Source organism: Amblyraja radiata, chromosome 6, assembly GCF_010909765.2.
Source record: "Amblyraja radiata isolate CabotCenter1 chromosome 6, sAmbRad1.1.pri, whole genome shotgun sequence".
NCBI classification, from domain to species: domain Eukaryota; kingdom Metazoa; phylum Chordata; class Chondrichthyes; order Rajiformes; family Rajidae; genus Amblyraja; species Amblyraja radiata.
In genome coordinates, this window is record NC_045961.1 from 5426922 (window position 1) to 5441602 (window position 14681).

The following is a 14681-nucleotide window of genomic DNA, read 5'->3' on the forward strand; positions in this document are numbered from 1 at the left end:
GAATGGCCTAATTCTGCTCTTATAACATAAATTCCTCAAATGATGAAGTAAACTTGCTCAACATTCAAGCTCGTGGTCATCATTTAGAACGGAGACGAGGAAACACTTTTTCAACTTTTTCACACAGAGAGTTGTGAGTCTGTGGAATTCTCTGTGGCCGGTTCTCTGGATACTTTCAAGAGAGAGCTAGACAGAGCTCTTAAAGAAAGCGGAGTCAGGGGATATGGGGAGAAGGCAGGAACTGATTGGGGATGATCAGCCATGATCACATTGAATGGCGGTGCTGGCTCGAGGGGCCTAATGGCCCACTCCTGCACCTATTGCCTATTGTCTAATCCCATTGAGCGCTCTGATTAGATACTATGTGATGAAGTGATTCAGCGGGTTAAGCAATATCTGTGGAAGGAATGAATGGGCAACGCTTTGGGTTGGGTCCTTTCTTTAGACTGGATGGGGGTGGGGCGCCCTGACCTGAAACATCGTCTGTCAATTCCCTTTACAGATCCAGCTGCCCCGATAAATTACTTCAGCACTTCGCGTTTTGCTCAAGTTTCCAGCAGCTGCAGTTCCTTGTTCAGTGTCGGATTCTATCCCTTCCTCATCCATCTGCCATCTTCCAATCGCTATGAACTGCTTAGCTGAATTTCGTCTAACAATATCTTAATTCACAACAAGCCCCATTCAACCACATTTCTGTATTGATACAATAGACAATAGGTGCAGGAGTAGGCCATTTGGCCCTTCGAGCCAGCACCGCCATTCAATGTGATCACGGCTGATCATCCCCAATCAGTACCCCGTTCCTGCCTTCTCCCCATATCCCCTGACTCCGCTATCTTTAAGAGCCCTATCCAGCTCTCTCTTGAAAGTTTCCAGAGAACCGGCCTCCACCGCCCTCCGAGGCAGAGAATTCCAGACTCACAACTCTCTGTGTGTAAAAATTGTTTCCTCGTCTCCATTCTAAATAGCTTACCCCTTATTCTTAAACTGTGGCCCCTGGTTCTGGACTCCCCCAACATCGGGAACATGTTTCCTGCCTCTAGCGTGTCCAAACCCTTAATAATGTTATATGTTTCAATAAGATTCCCTCTCATCCTTCTAAATTCCAGAGTATACAAGCCCAACCGCTTCATTCTACACAGAGTTCTCTGGTCCAAGCAGTTGTGGATGTAGCCCAGCCCATTACATAAACCGGCCTGACCCCAACCTCCCTCACCTCTCATCGACTTTATCTTCATTCATGCTGCCTCACGAAAGTAGCCAAAATCATCAAGAACCATTTACACACTTACTTCCCTCTTCTCCCCTCTCCAGTCAGACAGAAGATACAGAAGCTTGAAAGCACGCACCACCAGATTCAGGAACAGCTTCTTCCCCGCTGTTATCAGACTACTGAAGGGTCCTCTCATAAGCTAGGCTGTAGTCCCGATCTTCCAACCTACCTTTTGTGTCCCTTTCACTTTTTCTTATCTGCACTTTGCGTGACTGTAACACTATAATGCTTTAACATGTAACACTACATTCTGCACTCTGGTATATTGCTCTTTGCAACCTGTTGTACTTGCGAAAGGCTTGATTGCACTCATAGTATAGCATATTATGACTGGACAGCAGGCAACGTTTTTATACTGAATCTTGGTACATGTGACTGTCTCATTGTCTCATTAAAACTGAATGAATCGTGAAAGGCCTGGATCGAGTGAATGTGGAGAGGATGTTCCCACTAATGGGAGAGTCTAGGGTGGTGGTCGGAGGGGCCGTAGGCGCAGATTGGCAGCCACGCTTCCGTCAGTCTGCCCCAGGGCAGCTGTGGCTACAGAAGTAGCTTACCACCACCGAGTGTGACTGAGGAGTGAATGAATAATGCGATGTAAAGCGCCTTGAGTATTAGAAAGGCGCTATATAAATCCCATCCATTATTATTATTATTATTAGAGGCCATGGTCTCAGATTAAAAGGACGAACGTTTAGAAAGGGGATGAGGGGGAATTTCCTTGGATATTTCTAAGGTGGAGATTGCCAGATTCTTGATTAGTAGGCGTGTCCGGGGTTTTGGGGAGAAGGCCGGAGAATGGGGCTGAGAGGGAAAGAGTGATCAGCTATGATTGAACGGCGGAGTAGACTTGGTGGGGCCGAACGGCCTAATTCCGCTCCTGGAACTTTTGAACATGCCAATAATAAACCAATAACAATACCGATACCTTACAATGAGCTTCCACGAGGTGCCATCTTGATCATCTTGTTCCTCCGTGTACAACCGGACGTTCAACTCTTGGTCCAACTGGTACCAATACATGAGCCCATCCTTATCACAGCCGAGTGGATGGATGCGCATCGCATCAGGCTCCTCTTCATTCAGCACATTCTTGAATTTCAAATTATCATCAAACTGACATTCGCAAAGGTACTGTAACAAAAAGCACCTCTTAGTAACATGTCTCTGGGAGATTACACGTCCCTGATTATATCCAGACTGGTATTGGGCAAGATTGAATCAGAATAAGTATGAACTTATGCAATAACTCAAGTAAGAACTTAATGAACTGATTGATTAAAGCCCTGTCCCACAGTGTGAGTTCATTCCAAAAGCTCTCCCAAGTTAAAAAAAAAACAAACTCGTGGTAAGCACGGAGAATGAACGTAGCGGGTACGTCGGAGCTCGGGGACGTCTCTTAGCGGCTCATAACGCGAAAGGCAGGTACTCGGGAAGACTCGCTAACGGCAGGTAAGCTCGGGAAGACTCGTGAAGATTTTTCAACATGATGAAAAATGTCCACGAGAGCCCCGAATACCGATGGGTGGCCATTACCGTAAATCTCCCAGTTCGAATCAGGGGAATCTCGGGACAGTTCTTTGAATGAACTCGTACCGTGGGACAGGGCTATTAGCAAGGGAGTCAAAGGTTATGGAGAGAAGGCAGGAGAATAAAGATTTTAGATGGCACAGTTGGCAAACCTGCTGCCTCGCAACACCAGAGACCCGGGTTCGATCCTGACAACAGAGTTCGCACGTTCTCCCCGTGGGTTTTTTCCAGTTGCTCCAGTTTCAATAGACAATAGGTGTAGGAGTAGGCTATTCGACCCCTCGAGCCAGCACCGCCATTCAATGTGATCATGGCTGATCATCCCCAATCAGTACCCCGTTCCTGCCTTCTCCCCATATCCCCTGACTCCGCTATCTTTAAGAGCCCTATCCAGCTCTCTCTTGAAAGCATCCAGAGAACCAGCCTCCACCGTCTGAATTCCACAGACTCACCACTCTCTGTGTGAAAATGTTTTTCCTCATCTCTGTTCTAAAATGGCTTACCCCTTATTCTTAAATTGTGGCCCCTGGTTCTGGACTCCCCCAACATCGGGAACATGTTTCCTGCCTCTAGCGTGTCCAAACCCCTAATAACCTTATACGTTTCAATAAGATACCCTCTCATCCTTCTAAGTTCCAGTGTATGCAAGCCCAGCCGCTCTATTCTGTCAACATATGACTGTCCCGCCATCCCAGGTGAGCCTACGCTGCACGTTCCTAAGACGTGTGGGTTTATTGGTCAATTGGCTTTGGTAAATTGGCCTGAGAGTGTGCAGTGTGGAGCCAGCAAAGAAAACTTCAAGTCAGATAGAATACCTCCCCTCATCTCGACCACCAGCCACCAAACTTGCTGACTGAGGAAGAATGGGTAATCTAACTGATAAGATTCAGTTTTAAAACGTGAGGAACAGTCAGGAAAAGTGGCAAGTTTCAGAAAAAGGGAAGCGGTATATATTGCCACACTACATAGTTCTTTCCCCGTGAGACGAGACAAAGGTTCCCGCTATTCACAGCATAACGAAAGGGTATTTCTAATTCATTATTTCCAGTAAGTGAGTGGTGAGTCTGTGGAATTCTCTGCCTCAGAGGGCGGTGGAGGCCGGTTCTCTGGATGCTTTCAAGAGTGAGCTAGATAGGACTCTTAAAGATAGTGGAGTCAGGGGATATGGGGAGAAGGCAGGAACGGGGTGGGGTACTGATTGGGGATGATCAGCCATGATCACATTTAATGGCGGTGCTGGCTCGAAGGGCCGAATGGTCTACCTCTGCACCTATTGTCTATTGTCATTCTCATTCGTTTTTACTTTCATTTTACAATTAGTAAAACTTCTTTTTCTTTCATATTAATTATTCCATTTTTTTTAATAACTGCTTGAAATACATCCAAATTAAGACGAATGCGAAACTGTGAGTCAGAAGTCACAGCTCAATAACTCCCTGTGGATATTTAAACGGTCACGACGACCACTGCTGGCTCTTTAGTGGAGATTTTAATGTTTCCTCAGTTTATGCTGCATCTTCTCCAGCCATTACTTCGACAATTTTAATGGTAAACTGCACCGGACTGAATTAGTAGAAGAGATGTCAAATTTCATGCCAGTTGAAAGAACAATCACAATAGTAAATCGATCATAGGATAGCAAGAATAGGAATAATGGTCCCAACCCGAGACGTCACCCATCTCATTCCCTCCACACAAATGCCGCCTGACCCGCAGTTACTCCAGCACTTTGTGTTCTGCTCATATTGTCCAGATTAAAGGATGCGATGAACAATCAGTTGCTGGAAAATCAGTGGTGGACCTACACCACCTTTATGTGTACAGCTTTGCAACTTCTATCCTGTTCTTAGGCCCCCTTCGGTCGTGACTGACCATGGGTGTCTCCAGGGTGCTACTTCCTATATGGAGGACGCCTGTGCGTGACCTTGTTTAACGTGGGGAGACTGGTGCACAGACAGCCACCCTACGGTCCTTGACAGATCTGGGTCAGGATCCAGTGGCATGGAGTCCAAGACGACCGGAGACCCTTTTCTGCCGCAGCCTTCATCCGCCTTCCCAACCGTTGTGACGCTCCACTAAGGTCAGCCATCGTCCTCCGCCTGTTCCACCGTTGAGGTCTTGGTTGGATTGCTCTTTGTCAGAGACCTCCCCTTCGACCTTACCCCCATGGGTGGCCCTACCAGGAGCATAGCTCCAGACGGCATCGCTCTCAGGATCTCAGGTCCACACAAGCTTCTCCACCACGACAAGGCGACAATCCACGGAGATATCCTGTGCCATGGTTAATATTAAGACATTCATGCACTCGTTGTTGACAAAATACCTTTAAGAGGCCAAGTTTGCATTCAGCATCCATCTCAGTGTATCCGATTTTTTCCATCTCCCAGGCCCAAGTATTGTTATATTCCAGGCATATCTATTGGGAAAAAACAATTTGTAGTGTTCAGTTTATATTCAAGTTAAAAATTAAAAAATAGAACAGAAAACCCCCCCAATATTTAAACGTTGAATTTTAATAGCTTTGCTTGTATGACACTGTTGATAAAGAGACGGGACTGTTGCCTCACAGTGCCAGAGAACCAGGTTCAATCCTGACCTCATTTGCAGTCTATGTGGAGATTGCACGTTCTCGCTGTGACCGAGTGGGTTTTCTCCGGGTGCTCCGGTTACCTACCACATCCCATTTTGTATGGTTAATCGCCCCTAATGACGTGAAAGTGAGATAACATCGAACTAGTGTAAACGGGTGATCAATAATAATAATAATAATGGATGGGATTTATATAGCGCCTTTCTAATACTCAAGGCGCTTTACATCGCATTATTCATTCACTCCTCAGTCACACTCGGTGGTGGTAAGCTACTTCTGTAGTCACAGCTGCCCTGGGGCAGACTGACGGAAGCGTGGCTGCCATTCTGCGCCTACGGCCCCTCCGACCACCACCAATCACTCACACACACACACATTCACACACAGGCAAAGGTGGGTGAAGTGTCTTGCCCAAGGACACAACGACAGTACACACTCCAAGCAGGATTCGAACCGGCCACCTTCAGGTTGCCAGCCAAACACTTAGCCCATTGTGCCATCTGTCGTCCCATGACAATAGTCAGCATGGGCTCGGTGGGCTGAAGGGCCTATTTTCATGGTCATGAAGGAACTGCAGATGCTGGCTTACACCAAAGATAGACAAAATGTTGGATTAACTCATTGTGTCAGGCACCATCTCTGGAGAAAAGGAATAGATTATGTTTTGGGTTGAGACCCTTCATCAGATTCCTGTTGAAGTGTTTTCATGTTGTATGTGTTGGCGGTCACAGTGGCGCAGTGGTAGAGTTGCTGCCCCACAGCGAATGCAGTTCCGGGCACCCGAGTTCGATCCCGACTACGGGTGCTGTCTGTACGGAGCCTGTACGTTCTCCCCGTGACCTGCGTGGGTTTTCCCCGAGATCTACGGTTTTCTCCCACACTCTAAAGACATGCAGGTTTGTAGGTTAACTGGCTTGGTAAATGAAAAAATGATCCCTAGTGGGTGCAGGATAGTGTTAATGTGCATCTCTGGTCGGTGCGGACCCGGTGGGCCGAAGGGCCTGTTTATGCTCTGCATCCCTAAACTAAACTCAATTAAGCATAATCAGTCCATGCAAAGAAGATGGTGAACCAGCATCTGCAGTTACTTTCAACAAAAGTAACAAGGTTAATTCCCGGGATGACGGGACTGTCATATGCTAGGAGAATGGAACGGCTGGGCTTGTACACCCTGGAGTTTAGAATGATGAGAGGGGATCTTATTGAAACATATAAGATTATTAAGGGTGTGGACACGCTAGAGGCAGGAAACATGTACCCGTTGTTGGGGGAGTCCAGAACCAGGGGCCACTGTTTCAGAATAAGGGGTAAGCCATTTAGAATGGAGATGAGAAAACACTTTTTCTCACAGACTTTTGAGTCTGTCGAATTCTCTGCCTCTGAGAGCGGTGAAGGCCGGTTCTCTGGACACTTTCAAGAGAGAGCTAGATAGAGCTCTTAAAGATAGCGGAGTCAGGGGATATGGGGAGAAGGCAGGAACGAGGTACTGATTGGGGATGAGCAGTCATGATCACATTAAATGGCTCGAAGGGCCAAATGGCCTACTCCTGCACCTATTGTCTATTGTCTATAAAAGAAGGTGATGGGATCACATTTCAACCTGTGCTTTGGACAAGAAAGCTGGAGTTTGTGATAATAGCTGTCACACCAAACACGCTATTTGCAAGAATTAGGATGACCTAGTTCTACTACTAATCGGTAACCTACCAAAAGATGCACAAGACAACTTTGTTTTTGCAATATGTATTACCAAAGAAGTTGTTTCTCGTTGTACCGGTTAACGGGTACTGAACAGTGCACAGTAATGTTTAAGAAAGAACTGAAGATGCTGGTAAAATGGAAGGTAGACAAAAATTGCTGTGGAAACCCGCAGAGTAACGTGGTTTGGGTGACCAGCAAAGGCTCTATGCCTTTGAGAGGAATGAGAGGAATAGATGCTTTAGTGTGCTATAGGATTCATAGCATTCCCATACCATGAGAGGAATAGATCAGGTAGACTCACAGAGTCTCTCGCCCAGAGTAGGAGAATCAAGAACCAGAGGTTGAAGGCGAGGGGGAAAATATTTAATAGGAACAATAGACAATAGACAATAGGTGCAGGAGTAGGCCATTCGGCCCTTTGAGCCAGCACTGTCATTCAATGTGATCATTGCTGATCATCCCCAATCAGTACCCCGTTCCTGCCTTCTCCCCATATCCCGACTCCGCTATTTTTAAGAGCCCTATCTAGCTCTCTCTTGAAAGCATCCAGAGAACCTGCCTCCACCGCCCTCCGAGGCAGAGAATTCCACAGACTCACCACTCACCTGAGGAGTAACGTTTCCACACAAAGGGTGGGTGTATGGAATAAGTTGCCAATGGAGGTAGTTGAGGCTGGTACTATCGCAATTGTTAAGAAAAATATAGACAGGTACATGAATAGGACAGATTTAGAGGGATATGGACCAAAGGCAGGCAGGTGGGACTAGTGTAGATGAGACACGTTGGCCAGTGTGGGCAAGTGGGGCAGAAGGGTCTGTTTCCACGCTGTGTGAGTCTACGTCATTGTCCCCATCAGATCCAACGTGAAAGTAGTTTACCCTGAGAAGGTACTTTTCCCATCGATCAATGCTGACAGACTTTCCAATCTTCCTCATCAGCTTCAACTGAAGGTCAACCAGTGGCTGGGGAACTGCAGGGAACAAGAACACGAGTTAAGCACTTGCATTACATTAATAAGGACATTCAGTTACTATTTACCACATAGAACATTCTGGAAATCATATTTTTTAATGTTCTCATAACTCCTGTCATCCACGCAACATTGAAACTGTCCCTTTTCGCCCACCATGACCGTGCTGGCTCAACAACTATTCATCTCGACTAATTTATTTTCCTGCGCTCAGCCTGTAGCTTACTAGTGTTTCAGATGCTAATCTAAACACTTAATAGACAAGAGACAATAGGCAATAGACAATAGGTGCAGGAATGGGCCATTAGGCCCTTCGAGCCAGCTCCGCCATTCAATGTGATCATAGCTGATCATCCCCAATCAGTACCCCGTTCCTGCCTTCTCCCCATATCCCCTGACTCCGCTATTTTTAAGAGCCCTATCGAGCTCTCTCTTGAAAGCATCCAGAGAACCTGCCTCCACCGCCCTCTGAGGCAGGGAATCCCACAGACAGTATTTCAGATGCTCATCGAAACACTTCAATGACATTGGATTACCCACTGTCACAGGCAATACATTCCACACCTCAAAAGCCCCTTGGTTGAAAAAAAAAAACTCAAACCCCTTTGGATCCTTGGGTATGTATGACAAGGTCCCTCAGTTCGTCAGCACTTTCTAAGGGATCAACCATTCACCATGTACATACTAACTTAATCGGTCATTCCAAATGTCAGGATGCATCACAGCATTGTTTGAGAACATGGCCCTCAAAGACCACAATTGCAGAGTTGTGGACGTAGCCCAGACCATCACGCAAACCAACCTCCCTTGCATTGACACCATCCACACTTCACACTGCCTCGGCAAGGCCAGCAACATAATCAGGGCCAGTCTCACCCCAGCCATTCCCTCTTCTCCCCTCTCCCTTCAGGCAAGAGGTATAGATATTTGAAAACACACACACACACACACCTCAGGGATAGTTTCTTCCCAGCTGTTACCAGGCAACCGAACCATCCTATCACGAATGAGAGAGCAATTGTGACCTCCCATCTACCTCATCGGAGACCTTCTAATCGGACTTAGTCTTTCGCTAAACGTTAAGGGCCTGTCCCACGAGCATGCGACTCCATGCGGCAAGCTCGACCTAACGTGGTCGCTTGAGCCGTACGGACTCACGGGGCCGGTCCCACTTCGATCGTCGGAGCCGTATGGAGTTGTGCGGAGCTGGTCCTGACATCGCGCGGGGCTCCGAAAAACTGACTGTTCAAAAATTCCGCGCGGCAACGGCCTGCTGGCCCGCACCGCCTCGACGGGCGTGCGCAGCGTCTCAACACCGTACGCAGCGTCTTGACGCCGTACGTCACGCGCGGACTTCACTCGAACTTCATGTCACTCGACCTTCCGGTTTGGTCGCGCTCGCCGCATGCAGGCGCATGCTGGTGCGACCTCCGCGCAGCTCCCGCTTCCGGTTTGGTCGCGCTTGCCGCATGCAGGTCGCATGCTCGTGGGACAGGCCCTTTATTCTCTTTATCCTGTGTCCGTACACTGTGGACAGTTTGATTGTAACCATGTATAATCTTTTCATTGACTAGATAGCACGCAACAAAAAAGGTTTTCACTGTACCTTGGTACTCGTGATAATAATACACGAAACTAGCTAGATAGGGCTCTTAAAGATAGCGGAGTCAGGGGATATGGGGAGAAGGCAGGAACGGGGTACTGATTGGGGATGATCAGCCATGATCACATTGAATGGCAGTGCTGGCTCGAAGGGCCGAATGGCCTACTCCTGCACCTATTGTCTATAAACTAAAATACAGTTTTGTATTCAGAACTAAAATCCGTGCCATTTCTTTGATCTCAACTCATCAATATTGTTCTGTAACAGTGCACAACGCTCTTCGCTAACACCACCACCATGGTTTCATGACATCTGTGAAGTTACCCATTCCTTCTATCCAGAGATGCTGCCTGTCCCGCTGAGTTACTCCAGGATTTAGTGTCTATCTCCGCTGTAAACCAGCATCTGCAGTTCCTTCCTGCACAAATTATATCCCCAATATCCAATTGTTAATGGAAATAGCAAACAGCAAGAGGATAGCAGCAATCACTGATGTTCATCACTGATCAGAGGCTTTCAATTGCAAGCCAACCCTCGACCATCACTTTCTTCCTACCATCAAATCCACTTTAGATCCAATTTACCAAATGACACTGGATCTCACAGCTTCTTACATGTGACCAGTCTCCCTTACGGCACCCAAGGCCTCGTTGAATATCATGCAGACTATATCGGCGGCAAAGTGGCGCAGCAGTGGAGCTGCTGCCTTACAGCGCCACGGAACCGGATTCCATCCTGACTATGGGTGCTGTCTGCATGATAGCAAGATAGACCACTCCTGCTAAATGCAATGGGCTGACGTGTAGTATGCAACGGAGCGGAACGTGGGCATTTTTTTCATCCATTTCAGTAACCCGGCCCGACCCGACTCGCAGTGTAATCAACGTTGCGGTGGAACAGTTTGTGTTAATAAATTTAAATTCTGAAAATGAGAAGATTTTTACCAAATAACTTTTATTTTTACGAGGGTGTTTCTGTAACCGGCTTCCGTCATCGCACTTGTTATCGTTGCTCTGCTCTGGGATCTTTGGTGCGGAGACGGAAGCTGGTTACGGAAATGGGGCCGAAAATGACCCATGAATCTGCCCATGACCGTACTACAACTTTTTCGTCGAGTGATCTATCTTGCTTGCTATAGGATCTTTGGTTAGTATGTTCTCCTGTGTGTCAGGCTGCATCTCTGGAGAACATAGATATATTTCTACCCTCTATTACAATCAGTCTGAAGAAGGGTCCCGATCCGAAATGTCACTTATCCATGTTCTCCAGAGTTGCTGCCTGAGCTGCTGAGTTACTCCAGCACTTTGTGTCCATTTGTATAAACCAGCATCTGCAGTTCCCTGATTCTACCTGATGCTTCACATGAAGAGTTAAATGTCCGAGGATATTTGAACCACAGTACACAGGCTGGATTCAATCTCCTGGCTGGATTCAGTTCCCATTTTGTTAATCTCAATATATTTATTTAAGACTCAGGGGCGGCACAGTGGTGCAGCAGTAGAGTTGCTGCCTTTCAGCGCCAGAGACCTGGGTTCGATCCTGACTACCGGTGCGGTCTGTACGGAGTTTGTACATTTTCTCCGTGACCTGCGTGGGCTTTCGCCAAGGTCTTTGGTTTCCTCACACAATTCAAAGATGTACAGGTTTGTAGGTTAATTGGCTTGGTATAAATGTAAATGGTCCTTAGTGTGTGTGTAGAACAGTGTTAATATGTGGGGATCACCGGTCGGCACAGACACGGTGGGCCAAAGGGCCCGTTTGCGCGTTATATCTCTAAACTATACTAACCTACTCGCGTAATCACACATAAAATAATTAGGACACCCATTTTAAAACATTACATTCAGCGGCTCCTGGTGGTATTGGTATTAGTAGGATTGCCTAACTGCAACTTGACATTACATGTACTACATATGTGATTCAGGGACAGTTTCTTCCCAGCTGTTATCAAGCAACTGAACCATTCTCCGAACAACTAGAGAACAATCCTGAGCTACTATCTAGCTCATTGGAAGCCCTCGGACTATCTTTAGCTTGCACTATACGTTTTTCATGTTATTCCCTTCATACTGTATCTATACACTGTGGATGACTCGATGGTAATCATGTATTGTCTCCATCGCCGCAGAGTGTGTTTCACCGTCCCGACATCGGGGTTTAGATCATCCCGACAAGAGGGCCTGTACATCGAGGGCCGTCTGTAGCGGCAACTACAGAGAGTCTATGGCCCCAACCACAGGTGAACAAGGGAGGACTCGCTGAACTTTGTTGCCTTTCACCACAGTGAAGAATGCTGTGGCGGATGTTTGCGTTAAATCTTATTACGTATTGTGTGTTCTTTTAAAAAAAAATCAAAATCTTTTTATTTAGTTTTCAGGGCATAACAAAGTGCAAAGTTGTCCATTTGTTACAGACAGAGTGTACGAAAAGAATAAATAAAAAACAACGTATGCCAACATATAACGAGACAACAACAATGAAAGAAAAACGAGATACCAAAAATAATCCCTCACTGCCAGTAAGCATATGCAAATATCAGTCTGACACAACAATAATCCACAAAAAAATGAATGGGTAGACTGTTAAACTGTTAAACTGTGCTTGATGATCAAGCATTTACAAAGTCTGGAATGCATTTAATAAAGGTCCCCATGCTTTCTGAAACCTTCCATTTGAATGTTGAAGTGAGTACCTGATTTTCTCGAGCTTTAGGCAGGACATAATATCTGTCAGCCATTGTGTATGAGTATGTGGGGTACGTTCCGTCCACCTGAGCAGGATTGTTCGCCGAGCCAGAAGAGAAGCAAAAGATATAGTGTGGCGTTTATCTGCAGTTAATCTAACCTCCTCACCAGTGACCCCAAAAAGAGCGATTAGAGGCTTTAATTCCAATTTGATGTTTAACACCTGGGATAATGTATGAAAGACCTCTAGCCAGAACTTGTTAAGGCTGGGGCATGACCAATACATATGGACAAGAGAGGCTTCAGAAATGTTACATTTAACACAGAATGGACTAACCTCAGGGTAAATAGTAGATAATTTGGCTTTTGAGATATGAGCCCTATGTACCACTTAGAATTGGATCAGACAGTGACGAGCACATAGAGAGGTGGAATTGAACCAGTTTAAGAATGGAACTCCATGTATCTTCCGAGAGAGAGGAGCCCAAGTCTTCCTCCCATGCTGCCTTGAGCTTGTCCATGGGGCGCACCTTAGATCCAACATCCTGCCATATAAAGCTGAGACAAGTCTATTCTGAGGGGTTTAAAGAAAGAACTGTATCAACAAGGGTTGTGTCTGTTGGTATAGAAGAGCTGGGCAGTTTATAGAACACATCGTGTCTGGTTTGCAGGTATCGGGAAAAATCTGACTTTGGAAGATTGAATTTGTTGCTTAATTGTTCAAATGATGCTCCAGTGTTACCCATAAACAGGTCCTTGAAGCGCACAATACCCTTCCTATGCCATTCTTTAAAGACAGCGTCCTGAGTTGATAGTTTATAAAGGTAGTTTGATGCAATAGGGCTCAGTAGAGAAAAGTTATGCAACCCAAAACATTTCCTGACTTGAGCCCATATCTTCAAAGAGTGTTTAACCACTGGATTTTTTACAGATTTAATTGAGCGGAGTGGAAGTGAGGAACCAAGTCGTGCAGGTATGGACATATTATCATCTGCCCCCTAAGGTAAGCCTTAAGGGCATCCCATACGATCAGGCTAGAGATTTCAGGGGATATATTAGTGGAAAGAAAAAAGGCTATCTCTTTTTCCATAAACTCTACAAACTTATTATCCGAGAGCAATGTTGAATTGAATTGCCACTGCCTACTCTTTTGAGGCAGATGTGTGTTCTTTTTAAGTGTATCGCTGCTGGAAAATTCATTTCACTGCACCTTTGGGTACATGTGACAAATAAAATTGACTTTGACTTTGATGAGGATGAATCCAACAACGCTGCCAAAATCTCACTAATGAAGAAGATCGCAAAAAGTGGCAAATACCGCCCAGTCCATCACAGGTACTGATCTCCCCACCATCGAAGGGATCTACAGGAGTCCCTGCCTCAAAAATGCAGCTAGGATCAGAGACCCACACCACCCTGGTCACAATCTCATTTCACTCATACTATCAAGGTGGTGATATAGGAATCTGAATACTAATGTTCAGGTTCAGGGCAGCTTCATCCCAACAACCATCGGGTTATTGAACACTACAACCTTCAACTAAGCCAAACTACATAGACTTGGGGGCATTTTTTATTTATCTTTGCACGATTATTGTTTGTTTGTCGTATTCTGTCCGGCTGCATAATGGCATGCCAATGACAATTCCAACACACAGCAAAGCGAAAGGCTGCAGAGAATAGTGGACTCAGCCCGGTCCATCACAGGCACAGCCCTCCCGCAGTCAAAAACATCTACTCGAGGCACTGCCTCAAGAAGACGGCACCATTCATCAATAATCCCCCATCATTTAGGCCATGATCCCTTCTCCTTGGTACCATTGGGCTGGAGACACAGAAGCCCGAAGTCCCCCACCACCAGTTTTAGGAACAGGTGCTATCCTACAAGGGTAGCTAGGGTTAGGGTTCTTGAACTGACCTGCACATCCCTAATCCTACCTCGCCAACAAAATTCCACAGACCACCTCTTGTACTACCATAATGGTGTCTTTTTTTTTAACAATAGGTGCAGGAGTAGGCCATTTGGCCCTTCGAGCCAGCACCGCCATTCAATGTGATCATGGCTGATCATCCCCAATCAGTACCCCGTTCCTGCCTTCTCCCCATATCCCCTGACTGCACTGTCTTTAAGAGCCCTATCTGGCTCTCTCTTGAAAGTATCCATAGAACCGGCCTCCACCGCCCTCTGAGACAGAGAATTCCACAGACTCACAACGCTCTGTGTGACAAAAGTGTTTCCTCATCTCCATTCTAAATCAAGTCAAGTCACTTTTATTTCTATAACACATTTAAAAAACAACTTTCATTGACCAAAGTTGATCAAAGGGCTT

The 14681-nt window shown here is 46.2% G+C and overlaps 1 protein-coding gene across 1 annotated transcript in view; it reads right to left on the reverse strand.

The window, feature by feature from the left end:
• The window catches only part of rsf1 (remodeling and spacing factor 1), a 73292-nt gene that overhangs the window by 23035 nt on the left and 35576 nt on the right, over positions 1–14681 (reverse strand). Inside the window, exons 2-4 of the mRNA XM_033022147.1 lie at positions 7973–8064; positions 5127–5219; positions 2202–2407 (exon numbers count right to left, since the gene is read on the reverse strand). Of these exons, the coding sequence (XP_032878038.1) occupies positions 2202–2407; positions 5127–5219; positions 7973–8064 (391 nt within the window). The remainder of the gene's footprint in view (positions 1–2201; positions 2408–5126; positions 5220–7972; positions 8065–14681) is intronic.